Genomic DNA, 12,991 nt, shown 5'->3' with positions numbered 1-12,991 from the left:
TGAACAAAACAACAGTTTTATTGAAAATGCTCATTCATTCTCTACCAGCAGGTGGAGCGTTTGGTAGAAATATAACTGTTTCCCCGGTAACGGCAAAACACAAAGCAGCACAGCACCGGAATTTGAACCCGCAGCACTCATGTTTATTTCATGAAATCATAACGTTAGCCTTTTGAAGTTTAATAGTCACATTCAGCCATGTCGCAATTCTGGTCTTTCCGTCCCCAAATTTAAGACCTCTTGAAATCATAATTAAGACTTTCTTGTACAATTGAAGACTTTTTTAAGACCCGCGGAAACCCTGCATTGAGTAAACATACAATTTTGAAATGAAATAATAAATACTGAAATAGTACTTCCTTGTAGACCTTACAAGATTTATTTTATTTACAACTTCGAAAATCAGTGTTGCTATAAACTGGAAAAATGAAAGAAGCCAGGTGATTGTATATCTCAAAGCAAGTATAGCTGTGGTGCTCTCTCACTGATGAAGGGCCCTCGACTCCCTTTCCCGTTTACATCATTCTTCCCCTTATTCTTCCCACAAGACTCTATTTATGTCACGCGGTCTAAAAGCGTTCAGGAAATCATCATGCACAAATGCCAATTTGGGATTGTGAGGGCAGAGAGTGTGTCTCTGTAAACAGCACTTATCAGTGCTCAGGGTAAACACACAGAATGCTGGGTAACGGAGGTGCCAGTTGTTCTGAGGTTGCTGAGAGGCAGAGATAATATGCTGTGTGTGTGTGTGTGCACTCTCTAAATGATCAGCCCGGCGGCAGCTTGAACCATTTGGCCTAATGTTCACAAACAGCGTGCCAGTAGAGCCGACAGATGGGGGCATTACAAATCATGGCTGGAAATGCACTTTGTTGGCCTGTACTGAGGTTGGGCGCATTTACCACAGGGCAGATATGAGACTTCCTGTCAATGCCCGAGCTCAGTTTAACACTGGCATAGAGAGTATTCCCAAATGCTCCTCACCAGCATCAGAAACTCTGTCTTCATTTTTGCTGACCAGTTTGTCAGAAGAGGATTGCCGACAGACACTACACCTGCAAGACAGAAACACGTTAACAATAGAGGTGAGAAACATAGCTATATATCTGTTTAACACAAATAAGTAAAAATCTAGTTTAAAAATAATCAAGGCATGCTTTAAAAATGGGACCATTATATCTATTCCTTTTATTAAAATATTTACATTGCAATTTATATGTACTTACGTCTTGAATATATTGTGAATAGGTTTGGGGTCAGTAAGGTTTTTTTATAGAAAATAATACTTTTATTCAGCAACGATGCATTAAATGTATTAAAAGTGACAGTAAAGATTTTTATAATGCTACAAAAATTTCTATAAAAAAAAAATGCAGCTTTTTTTAACTTTCTATTCATCAAAGAATATCGGTCGGGCGGGCGGGCGATCACAGTTTCCACAAATTTATGTAGCAGCACAACTGTTTTCAACATTGATAATAATCATATATTATGGTTTCCACAAAAATATTAAGCAGAACAACTGTTTTCAAATTTTTTGATGATAATAATAAATTATAATATTAAATATTTCTTGAGCAGCAAATCAGCATATTACAATGATTTCTCAAGGATCATGTGACACTGAAGACTGGAGTAATATCTGCTGAAAATTCCACTTTGCCATCACAGGATTAAATTACATTTTAAAATATATTAAAATAGAAAACAGCTATTTTAGATTGTAATAATATTTCACAATATTACAGATTTTATTGTATTTTTGTTTAAATACATTTTGCCTGGGTGAGCATGAGACTTCCTTCAAAAACAGTAAAAAATCCTACTGACTTCAAAATGTAGTGTAAATATCATCTAGTTCTAGTTTACAATAGAATTAAAACACATCAGATGATGGATTAAATGATTAAGTATACGCGTTCAGTCATGTTTCAGTCAAGATTCATATTATTTTGACTATACAAAATAGGGATGCACCGAAATGAAAATTCTTGGCCGAAGCCGAACAAAACGAAACACTGGGCCGAAGGCCGAATAAGGTTTTTTGCATTTTTTCCCCCCATATATTTTGCCAATTTTTTTGCAACTGCATAAATTAAATAGCCAAAATGTGCTTTTTACTGTTTTGTCTAGCTTTTCAAAGAAAAAATCAATTACAAAACAACTATTTAAAAAGATTTACTTAACACCTGAATATTTTTTTAACATTCTAGAAGACACTACACCAACAAAGCACAATTGAACTTAAAATTAATAAGTTAGGAAACTAGATTTTTTTGCTATTTTCGGCCAAATAATTTCAGTTGCTGAACATTCGGTGCATCCCTAATACAAAAAATACAGAACAGCATTTACCCAGTTCGGCACTGCATTTTGTCTCTGGGAGTTCCCAAGTTCCCTTCAGCAGGTAAGAAGGACACAGTTCCCTCATAGTAGCGATGTGACAGAAAAGTTTTAACACCTGTAAAAATAAATAAATAAATGAATAAAATAATTCAAAAATAAAATAAGAATTTCCATTCAAAATGGCAGATTCCTGTGTACCTGAGATATCGTAACGGGCCGGGCCCATCCAGCGCTTCCTCTCGCTGTCTGTCAGCACATCTCCGTAGAACCCGTAACCCAGCAGAGACACAGAGTAGCGCAGGAAGCGGTCTTCATTGTGCACCGAGCAGACGTCCATTGGCTGAGAATCACCTGCAGAAAAAACCAGGATGGATTTCAGAAAACACAAGCTGATAACATCAGAATCCTGTGCTAGGACACCACATATAAAGCCCCGTTCACACCAAGAACGATAACTATAAAGATAATGATATTAGTGTCCACACCAGTGGACGATATCGTCTGTTTATTCTCAGTGCACGCTCGTCTGCCGCTTTAAATTCTCGAGCTCGTTACAGCAGGATGGATTCTGATTGGCTGCCAATTTTTTATCGTTCATCAGCTGGAGAAAAATCGTTTTGAAAGTGATTCCAACGATATCGTTTCTCTTTGTCTTTATCGTTATAGTTGTGGTGTGGACTCTGCTATTCTTTAATATTGAGAACGATTTTAAGAACTATATCTTTATCGTTATCTTTATAGTTATCGTCCTTGGTGTGAACGGGCCTTAAGAATAGTGCATATTGCAGCAAAATTAGATATCCGTCTCTGCAAAAGTAGCACAGTAAACATTTTCCATTTTGGTGTTATGCTTTATTTATGCAATATGCCACTCAAAGCTGTAAGTTACAGTGATTTTACCCTGGTTAAGGTATGGTCATGCCATGACATCCAAAGAAAAGTAGTAATAAATAAATAAATAACTAAATATACTGGGATAGCACTCAGTCCTAGCCTGAAAATACTAAAGAGAAATTTACATAAGCATAAATAAACATACGCACATACATAGCCAGATACGCTTTATCATACTGCAGATATGGAGATGAGTACTTACCCACAATGATGTGCAGTGCTGAAGTGACAGGGTCATTTGAGCCAACCGTGGCGTAGCATATACAGTCAGTCGAACCTGTTTCAAAAACACATTTCATGGGTCAGGGGTTCAGAAATGGCCTAAATCTATCTCTCATAATTCACTCCGAAGGTTAACGTATGAAAATTACACTTTCATTTTCAATTTTGGTGGCATACGGGGGCAGCTGCAATCTAACCTTCAATTGTGAACGCTAACCAAACATCACAAGCCAATGGAGTTTTTGCTCTATTCAGCCCTTGTGAGAATAAGAAAGTTTTTTCGATCTTGAAATGATTGTAGCTGAAGCATTGCAGGGCACTGTTATATAGAGAGATGAGATTTCAGATGAGTTCGGCCCTCTTTCTGTCTCTTATATGCTGTCTGGTAATCTAATTCCTCTTCCTCAAATTGCTTATATAATAGCAAAAACACACAAACTGCAATCTGCAAATGTGCCAAACTGATTATTTCACGATCCCATTATTGTTTCCACAAACTAAGGTGGAAAAAGTAAAATACAATGTTTTTCAATTTATATATCATGATAATACCATTTAAAGAGCAATAAACAGCATGATGCTTAAATGTCAGTTCCTTACTGCGGCAGTACCATGATACACTGATAGTGTTAGATAGCATGGTAATAATTACCATATCCATATACCAGGCATTTACATAAGGGCCATTTACAGCATGGAAAAATAAATGATTAGTGGGGTAGTGGGGGACACCCGAGATATTACAAGATAATGCATCTTGTAAAAAAGGGCATCATAGGGCCCCTTTAATGAAGATCATTGAACTATTACGTAAATAAATTAATTCTTTAATTTTAAATTTAATTACAAGTACATCAGATAAAAATGTCCATGGAATTATATGTATTAAATGAAATAATAATAAAAAGAACATAAATCATAACAAATAAAAAAGGCATTGTAATGTTACATATTCAAAAAAATATTAATATAAAAATTAGTGCCGTCAAACGATTAATCGCATCCAAAACAAACATTTTTGTTTACATAATATATGTGTGTGTGCTGTGTATATTTATTATGTATATATAAATACACACACATGCATGTATATATTTAAGAGAAATATGTTGTTTATATTTTAAATATATTTATTGATCATATAAATTATATGAATATAAATATATACATGTAAATATTTTCAATATATATACTGTATGTGTGTGTATTAATATATACATAATCAATGTACACAGTACACACACACTTATATTATGTAAACAAAAACGTTTATTTTGGATGCGATTAATCGCGATTAATCGTTTGACAGCACTAATTAAAATCTCATGAAATTGTAATTAAATAAATAAAAGGAACAAATGATCCATGTAATCATTTAATAAAACATTGTAAAATGATACTAAATAATTTAAATAACCTGTTATATTAATATGGTATAGATTAAAAAAACATAGTATTATCAAAACACGTGTCCAAAAACATGGCAAAGGCACATGTCCAAAAAACCATGGTATCAGTATGCTATACATTCCAAAAATTATTACTATTATTATTACTATCATCATCATTATTTTAAATATAGCATGGTAATAGCATAGAACTTTTTTGGTTTTGTCAGCGGTTTCAGATGCTTTTGTGTATTAAACTTGAAGTCAGCATCTAAAACATTTAATCCAAAACGGTATTATTACATTTGAACATGGTACGTTTTCAAATAAACATGATATTATAATGTTAAAAGCATGGTTCGTTTTTGTCAGTGGTTTCAGATGCTTTCATCTATTAGACATTGAAGTCAAAGATTTGTCTCAAATTCCCTTGCTGCTCAGATCAGTTGTCATCCAGGAACAAGATAATGGACCAGGAGCTGTTCATAGAAACTGTCTCTAGTCCTTGCATGTCTGGACAATGTGAGATAAGGCCATGAATAGACAGAATTACACACGCTGATAACTTGACTGATAACAACATGGACTCTTAAGGTTTCGACATTGTCTGGTTTATATGGCAAACAGTAATATCAGAAAACAGGATTTGATAAGCCACAGTCATTAAGTTATCAATTGCTGGCAGAGCTCTTGTGAAGGGCATTCTGCAGTGCATGACAACAGTCTATTTGTTCTGCTTGTGCTCTTTCAGGTTGGTCATTTATTAATAACGTGTTTTGCCCAAGTATTTTTCTTTCCCATTCTCTGGCTTTAAACTATTTAAAAAGTGCAGTATGTTGTATATTTTGAAGCTTTATGTGTGAGAGAGAGAGATTATACACTACCATCCAAAGTTCTAGGTCAATAATATTTTTTTATGTTTTTGAAAGAAGTCTCTAAACAAGGCTGCGTTTTTAAAATTTATTTACAGCAATGTTGTAAAATACTATTAAAATATAAAATGCATGTTTCCAATTCTAAATATATTTTAAAGTTGTATTTATTCCTGTGAAGGCAAAGCTGAATTTTTAGTAGTCGTTACTCCAGTTATTAGTGTCAAATATCATTCCTAATATGCTGATTTGGTACTCAAGAAACAATTCTTATTATTATCAACGTTGAAAACAGTTGTGCTGCTTAATATTTTTTTTTGGTAACAGTGTTAATTGCAGATTATCCACAAATGACACATGTAGTGCTGACAATCAGAATGTATTAAAACTTAAAAAAGCTAAACAAAAAAAATACATATAGCACTGAGATGCTGGAAAAAAATACAAGATGCTTTATAACAGCCAGCGATATTCAACAAGCAACTTTACAGAGACCCACTATTTAAAAATAATAGTGCACACACAGACACAAACATGTTCTGTGTGAATAGCCCACTAAAATTTGATCAAAACACAGTATCATCAAAGGCAACATAATGTTGCTTTCCATTTTTTGAACAGCCTTTATATCATGAGTGCACCTCTGATGCCTAAACATGTTTTCCAGGCAGCTCACTAGGTTTTGGAAGAGAGCTATAATCTCCTGCAGTTCTCCTCTATTATGCAGCTGTGCCCATGTGCAGGTGTAAAACTTCCAATGACTTGGAAATATCTCAAAACACAAATGCTGTAATGGAACCGTGAGTGACGGATGCTTCCAGGAACACTGCCAAGGAAGTGACGTGCATGAGAAAGCAATGAAATCCATTCTGAGGAACTGTCTTGGCTGTATAGACTCTAATATTTGTGACTGTAGACAAGTGATTCTCAGTCCTGGAGCATCCCCAACACTGCACGTTTTGGATGCCTCTTTTATCTAATGCACCCGATTCAGCTCATCAGCTTGTTAATAGAGTGCTCATGAACTGAACTGGATGTGTGAAGGGACATGTACAAAATGTGTTGGGTACATGCTCCAGTACCAGGATTGGGAAACACTGCTATAAACCAACCTGCAGGAATTATGCCGATGCGAAGTCCACACGGCATAAGGGTCTCCTCCATAGAGTTCTCATCCACACCTGCTTCTTGCTGCGTATGGGAGACGAGGCCATGCATGATCTCGCTGAACATGCCATCACCTCCGACACACACCACACTGCAGAGAGAGACTACACTGATCACTTCAATGCATATTTGTTTAAAACAAAATTTTCTTCAGTGAAAGGTAGAGCGCAAATGAATGAAATTTGTGTCTAAACTGTCGTTCACAGAAATGGATGTTAAAAAGTAGAGAAAAAAGATCCAGATGCAACAGTCAGAGTTGTTTTGTGAATACAGCCTCTGGCCCAGCTTTAAAGCAGCATCCATGTTGCTGTCACCAAAAGCCACTCTATTTTCAGTTGTCATTTCCCAAGCTGCCCGCCGTCATCTGCCGCAGTGACACCTGATGTGCATTGATGTGCAAATGTTAATCTGAGCTGTGCTGCAGAGGACGCATTCCTCGGTGGGCAAATTAAGAGTCGCCACACAGCGACCGTGATCTCCCAGCAGGATGCCCACTCACCCATCATACTTCTTCAGATCAGCCTCTGTCTTCAAGTGGTCCCTGGCATGATTTGCACGCTCTGTAACTATAGAAACAACAGAGAAAAAGCCATTGTTAACGGGACAATGACAGCGAGGCTGGGCAGAGGGGGAGAAACATCATTATGTTCATCTGGCAGTTAAATTGCATTTTTCTGCTGGCTTGATGGAGACCATCAATCAGCCACATCAAATGATGAAGCTGAAGTCGCGGTGAAAAACAATCCCCGGTACATTTCATTACCGGTTCTTTACCATCAGCACTGATGTAAAGCTGTAACTCGGAGGGATGTGCTGAAAATGAATGGGGCCCAGGACCGAGCCCTGTGGATCACGTTGATGATATATGCCAAAGGTGATGTATGGAGCTTATTAAACCGTCGGCAGAACATCTTGTTTGGCTCCTCTAATGATTTGGTTTGAATGGTATTTGTCCAGCCAGACATGTACTTTACCATTTACGAAATGTCCACATGGTCGTAAAAATGAATACCCTCAAGCAACTGCTGAGTAAGCCTGTAAGCTTTAGCTCCAACAGCCGATATTCCCACCAACCCAGGGTCTTCCTCCCTCAAACTTAATAAATAATGGATGTCTTTGCATTCCTATGTTTATCGACTATCACAGCTTGCATTATGGCCAGCTCCTGTGATAGATGGCGCTGTAAATAAAATCATATTCGTGGGACGGGTTGGCAGGTGGGGCCATTTGCCAACGGAGATCTATTTGCGAAGCATAAAAGCTCATTTTTTATTTAAATGTTAATGCATGCGGCTGACGGGCACTCACCAATCACGTCGGTGGAAATGGAAGCCCGGGAAAAGATGGGGGCCACTTTGTGGTCGTAAATCTGCTTCCCATGTTGTTTTCCTCCGTAGGGGTTGATGTACACTAGCAAACTCTTCGGTCGATTGGCTGCGGAATGAGAGGCGGGCAGAGCATTAAAAGTGAGTTTTTGTTTGACAACAGTCTTCCTAGGCTGTCAAAACTACTTCATTAAGTTGCTTTTGAAAAACTTCATCTGCTGTGACAACATAGAGAAGACCAAAACTATCCATAGGATTGGTAAGAAACATTTTGGGTTATTTCAAATTTACAATTATTTTCTCAGTTTCTAAGCAAACACTAAAATCAAATCAGAACATATTTGATATTTAAATTTATTTTGATGAGATTCTATTTTGGGCGGAGTAACTGAGCACAGATCGAGATTGTTTGACAACAGTCTTCCTAGGCTGTCAAAACTACTTCATTAAGTTGCTTTTGAAAAACTTCATCTGTTGTGACAACATAGAGAAGACCAAAACTATCCATAGGATTGGTAAGAAACATTTTGGGTTATTTCAAATTTACAATTATTTTCTCAGTTTCTAAGCAAACACTAAAATCAAATCAGAACATATTTGATATTTAAATTTATTTTGATGAGATTCTATTTTGGGTGGAGTAACTGAGCACAGATCGAGAGTGATTTTCAATTAGATATAAAAGCAATTACCAATTCAATAAAACATTGAACAGATTGTATATCAGACTGTAAAGTATTAGCACTTATTGTTATCTTGGCAATCTATCTCAATGGATCTTAGTCAGAGTAGATATCATATTTAATAATGGAAAGGAGGCTATGAGTCTCACTGAAAATGTGTCTAAAAATGTGGTGACTACCAACGCAGTCATTTAATCAAAACCAAAAACAAAAACAATCATTTGGATTTATCCAACATAAACTATTCACAATTAAAAAGTCATATCAAGATCAATTCAGTTCAGTCGGCAGTATTTTTAGACAATGAGCTGAATAAACAAATTAACTGATACACCCCTTAAATCATTGATACTATAGACCAGTGGTTCCCAACCCTGGTCCTGGAGGCACCCCAACACTGCACGTTTTGCATGTCTCCTTAATCAAACACACCTGATTCAGGTCATCGGCTCATTAGTAGAGACTCCAAGACCTGAAATTGGTGTGTCAGAGAAAGGAGACATGCAAAATGTGCAGTGTTGTGGTGCCTCCAGGAACAGGGTTGGGAACCACTGCTAAAGACAATGATGCCTTTTAGATTTTTTCAGAAGGATATTACAGTCAACAATAATCTGCCGTGTTGTTTTTTTTCTGATTTTGTAAATTATTACAGAAAATGCTTTAGAGGCTTGAGTTTGCAAAATGTGAGTTTTGGTGATGTCGACTGCTTCATTTTGTTTGCTTTGCAATAAGACACTATGCAAATGTCAGTTTCCATCATCTCTGTCACTGTGCTAGGGAAAATATCTCTAAGCAAAGGAGGTTTTTGCATTCTGACAGCTTGTGCCCAAATTAGTCAATCTTGTGTTATGTTACATAACGCAGGCTTTCCAGAAAACCCCATGGGAGAGGAAGTTAATGAGGTTTGACCTTATTCAAAAGATCAGAGAATTATGTGGATTAGAATAAAGTACTGCTTCAGAAACTTTACTTATTACCCAGATAAACTTAGAGTAATGATTTATCTTCATTAAAACTTCATGACACATTTATGAGACATAACAAGTGTATTTCCTTTTTATACAGCTTAATGAAACAATTCATATGCCCATATGTAGCCATAAACTTAACACCATAATAACATGGAAACAACAACCTGATAAAAGTTTCATGATACTTGTATTAGGGAGTTATTGTATAACACATGAATACTGCATGAGGCAAAAAGCTGAAATGTAAAGGCGACGTAGTAGAGTTATAGAGTTCATAAGGGACTTAATTCCGGTTGCATTTATTCTTAGTTTTCTTGGTCTATGTTTAGCATCCACTAACCAAAAATCTGGAAAGAAAAAAAAAAACCTGGCTTTTTATGACAGTGTATTTGAAGTGTAAAGGGTAGAAAGCAGGCGGTTTGAAATTCTTAAAGCTAAATGTGAAATTCTTCACAAAGCAGAATTCTGTTGGTCAACATGAAGAATCTGTGTGACTAACTTGAACTTGTTTTTCCCTGATGTGAAAAACCTTTTTCCCAGATGTGACATTCCTGATCGCTTGGATTCCTATTGAAATGACTGGATTTCGCCCCAGAAAAAAAAGTAATTCATATTATATAAAATGCATAATACATATCACATGTGCGGTTTTATTTTATAAAGAATGTTCATTTTCTAATATTTTATTGCCATTTTTGCAACACTTGCCAAAATTTGGACTGGAATATGTTAAAACCTTGTGTTATTTTAACGAAATATATATATGAATATATACATTAATGAAATCTTTGGTTGGAGGATTTTAAATGACATAATTTGGGGGGGGGGATCTGCCAGGTATAGGGTTAAAAGAGGATTGAAGATTTAGCCTAAATCAAGTTAGTGTCTAACTATTTTTGCACCAAATGTTGATTTGGAGTTATGCAATGTTTATTTCCCATAAATTAAAGAATACAGTAAACATATTTATTTGATCATTTACAATGCATTTGTTAAAAGGGTTGAATTGCAGTGTTGAATGCTTGATGAACGCAGTCAACAGTATAATTTAAAAAATTGAGAAAATGGAATGAGAGTATTTACTTCATCAGTTTTTCCTATAAACAAAACACATTCTTTTGATCTGATCATTTACAATCTGTTCGCCTCATTTCACTCATTTCCACTATAATTCTCCTGCAATCACCATGCATGTGATTACATCAAAAAACAATGCAGACACACATCCGATTACATAAAATGTTCTGATTTGTTCTCATTTCTGTAAACTATAGTAATTGTGTTAAACAGAGGCAGTAAACTTAATGAGGATAGAGGAAATACCACTGAACAATAGTTGACATTCCAGGGGTCCTTGACTGTTATATCGCAGCTCTCACCCTGCCAAATACACCACATGTCCTTCCAAAAGATGGCTCAATGATGCAACAATCTGATGCTATATACTCTCCACATGCTCTAATTGCACATCTTTATTGTAATCATTGCCTAATATATTCATTATGTAAACTTAACTAAATACATAACTAGCCATATAACCTGAATACTAGTCCCACATGGATAATACTCTGACACTCATTTCTGACCAATTAACCAATTACGTCCTGATTGTATTCAAAGCACTTTTGTGAAGCTGCTTTGAAACAATATTTATTGGGAAAAGTGCTATACAAAAAAAGTTGAATTAAACTGAGTGATGACTTATGAAATAGTAATAACATACACAACTACTAATCTCATTCATCTTCAAACTGATGTTACATTTGAAAGGCAACATAGTTTCAGATCTGATAAGCATTAAACATTTAAAGGGAGGATTTTTATAATTATGAGACTAACATCACACAAAACAGCAAGGCATGTAGAACTACAAGTGTCCACAAACCGAGTTTAGTCAAATATGGCTTGGCGTGTTGCCAAAAACTTCCAGAAACCTAAGTGTGCTACCCGGCATAGAATTTGCATAGAAAAATATAAAATCTTTAAGATAATTAAATTAAAACCACAGTATAAATGGTACAAATTCATACTGACTGACATATTGCTACCATTTCACAGAACTTCATGTGACAAACTCTGCTAATGAAAAAGGGATTTCCCCTTTAAATAATGTGCCAGTCATACCTCCCAGGCATGCTTGTTATTAATATGGCAAGAAACTGAGATTGCAGTTGTGCTTACCACAATTATGACATCACTTGAGCCACAAATTAAAAGCTAGAGAGCTGCACTAGGCTAGAGGAAACCTCAAAAGTATGTCAACGATTTGAAAGAACAATCCCGGACCATATGCATTACCTATGGATCCTGATGTGAATCATGTTGCGGAATATTACTCATGTCCTTCCAGGCATCTGTTACCATGGAGATATGAGTTTGGGACCAGGCGTTTATTTATAGGATTAGATCTCTGCCACAATTCTGCGCACGAAAGATCATATTCTGAGCGCACAAAAGTGCATTTTGTACGTGCGCGATCTGAGTTTTGTGAAGAAAATGTTCGTTTCGCAAAGAAAAAAGTATTTAGAGCGCACTAAAATCAATTTTGCATTTAAAATAAGTTGTTGGATGTGTGCAGTCCTTTTCTTTTACGTGTGCAACGTTTCACTAGCTTGCTCACCTGATGCCAGCCTTCAGAGCTCTCTAAATGCCGAAGGCTGCCTTCCTCAACACAACCCAGCCTTACAAAATGCCATAAGTGCCTGCACTTCAGTGTCCGTCCATCTATCGCTGTTCTCCATACTTGCAAAATAAGTTGACACAATGTTTACAGTATGTTTTGTTTACACAGCGTTTTAAATCATGGCGGGTGAGGGCGTTTGTATACGCGTTTGGCCAATCAATGTCTACTTACATCACGATTAGTACCAGTTGTGCTGGTTAGACCCTGCTCCGGAGTAGGAGCTAATTTGGTTCTCGAAAAAGGCAGTCCAGTACTAAAATCGCACCCAGTTCCGGCGGTGCGAAAACGCCAAAAAGTGGGTAGTTCCACAATTAGTTCTGGTACTATGAAAAGGCCCTAATAACTGCTATTAATCTTGTATTTAATCACTTATAACCTATATACAGTATTATTGTTCATGAAGGCTGGAAGTGAAAAACACCTTATATTCAGGTGTGCAT

General features: G+C 36.2%; 1 protein-coding gene across 1 annotated transcript in view; it reads right to left on the bottom strand.

Annotated features, from left to right (window-relative positions):
• The window catches only part of LOC107552286 (ceramide kinase-like), a 58,743-nt gene that overhangs the window by 38,890 nt on the left and 6,862 nt on the right, over nt 1-12,991 (bottom strand). The window contains exons 2-8 of the mRNA XM_016234145.1: nt 8,198-8,323; nt 7,389-7,455; nt 6,835-6,980; nt 3,443-3,517; nt 2,545-2,697; nt 2,356-2,461; nt 985-1,055 (exon numbers count right to left, since the gene is read on the bottom strand). Of these exons, the coding sequence (XP_016089631.1) occupies nt 985-1,055; nt 2,356-2,461; nt 2,545-2,697; nt 3,443-3,517; nt 6,835-6,980; nt 7,389-7,455; nt 8,198-8,323 (744 nt within the window). The remainder of the gene's footprint in view (nt 1-984; nt 1,056-2,355; nt 2,462-2,544; nt 2,698-3,442; nt 3,518-6,834; nt 6,981-7,388; nt 7,456-8,197; nt 8,324-12,991) is intronic.

Source organism: Sinocyclocheilus grahami, unplaced genomic scaffold (assembly GCF_001515645.1).
Source record: "Sinocyclocheilus grahami isolate Dianchi unplaced genomic scaffold, SAMN03320097.WGS_v1.1 scaffold445.1, whole genome shotgun sequence".
NCBI classification, from domain to species: Eukaryota; Metazoa; Chordata; class Actinopteri; order Cypriniformes; family Cyprinidae; genus Sinocyclocheilus; species Sinocyclocheilus grahami.
The sequence above is the reverse complement of the archived record's forward strand: the minus strand, read 5'-3'. Positions and strand labels throughout refer to the sequence as shown.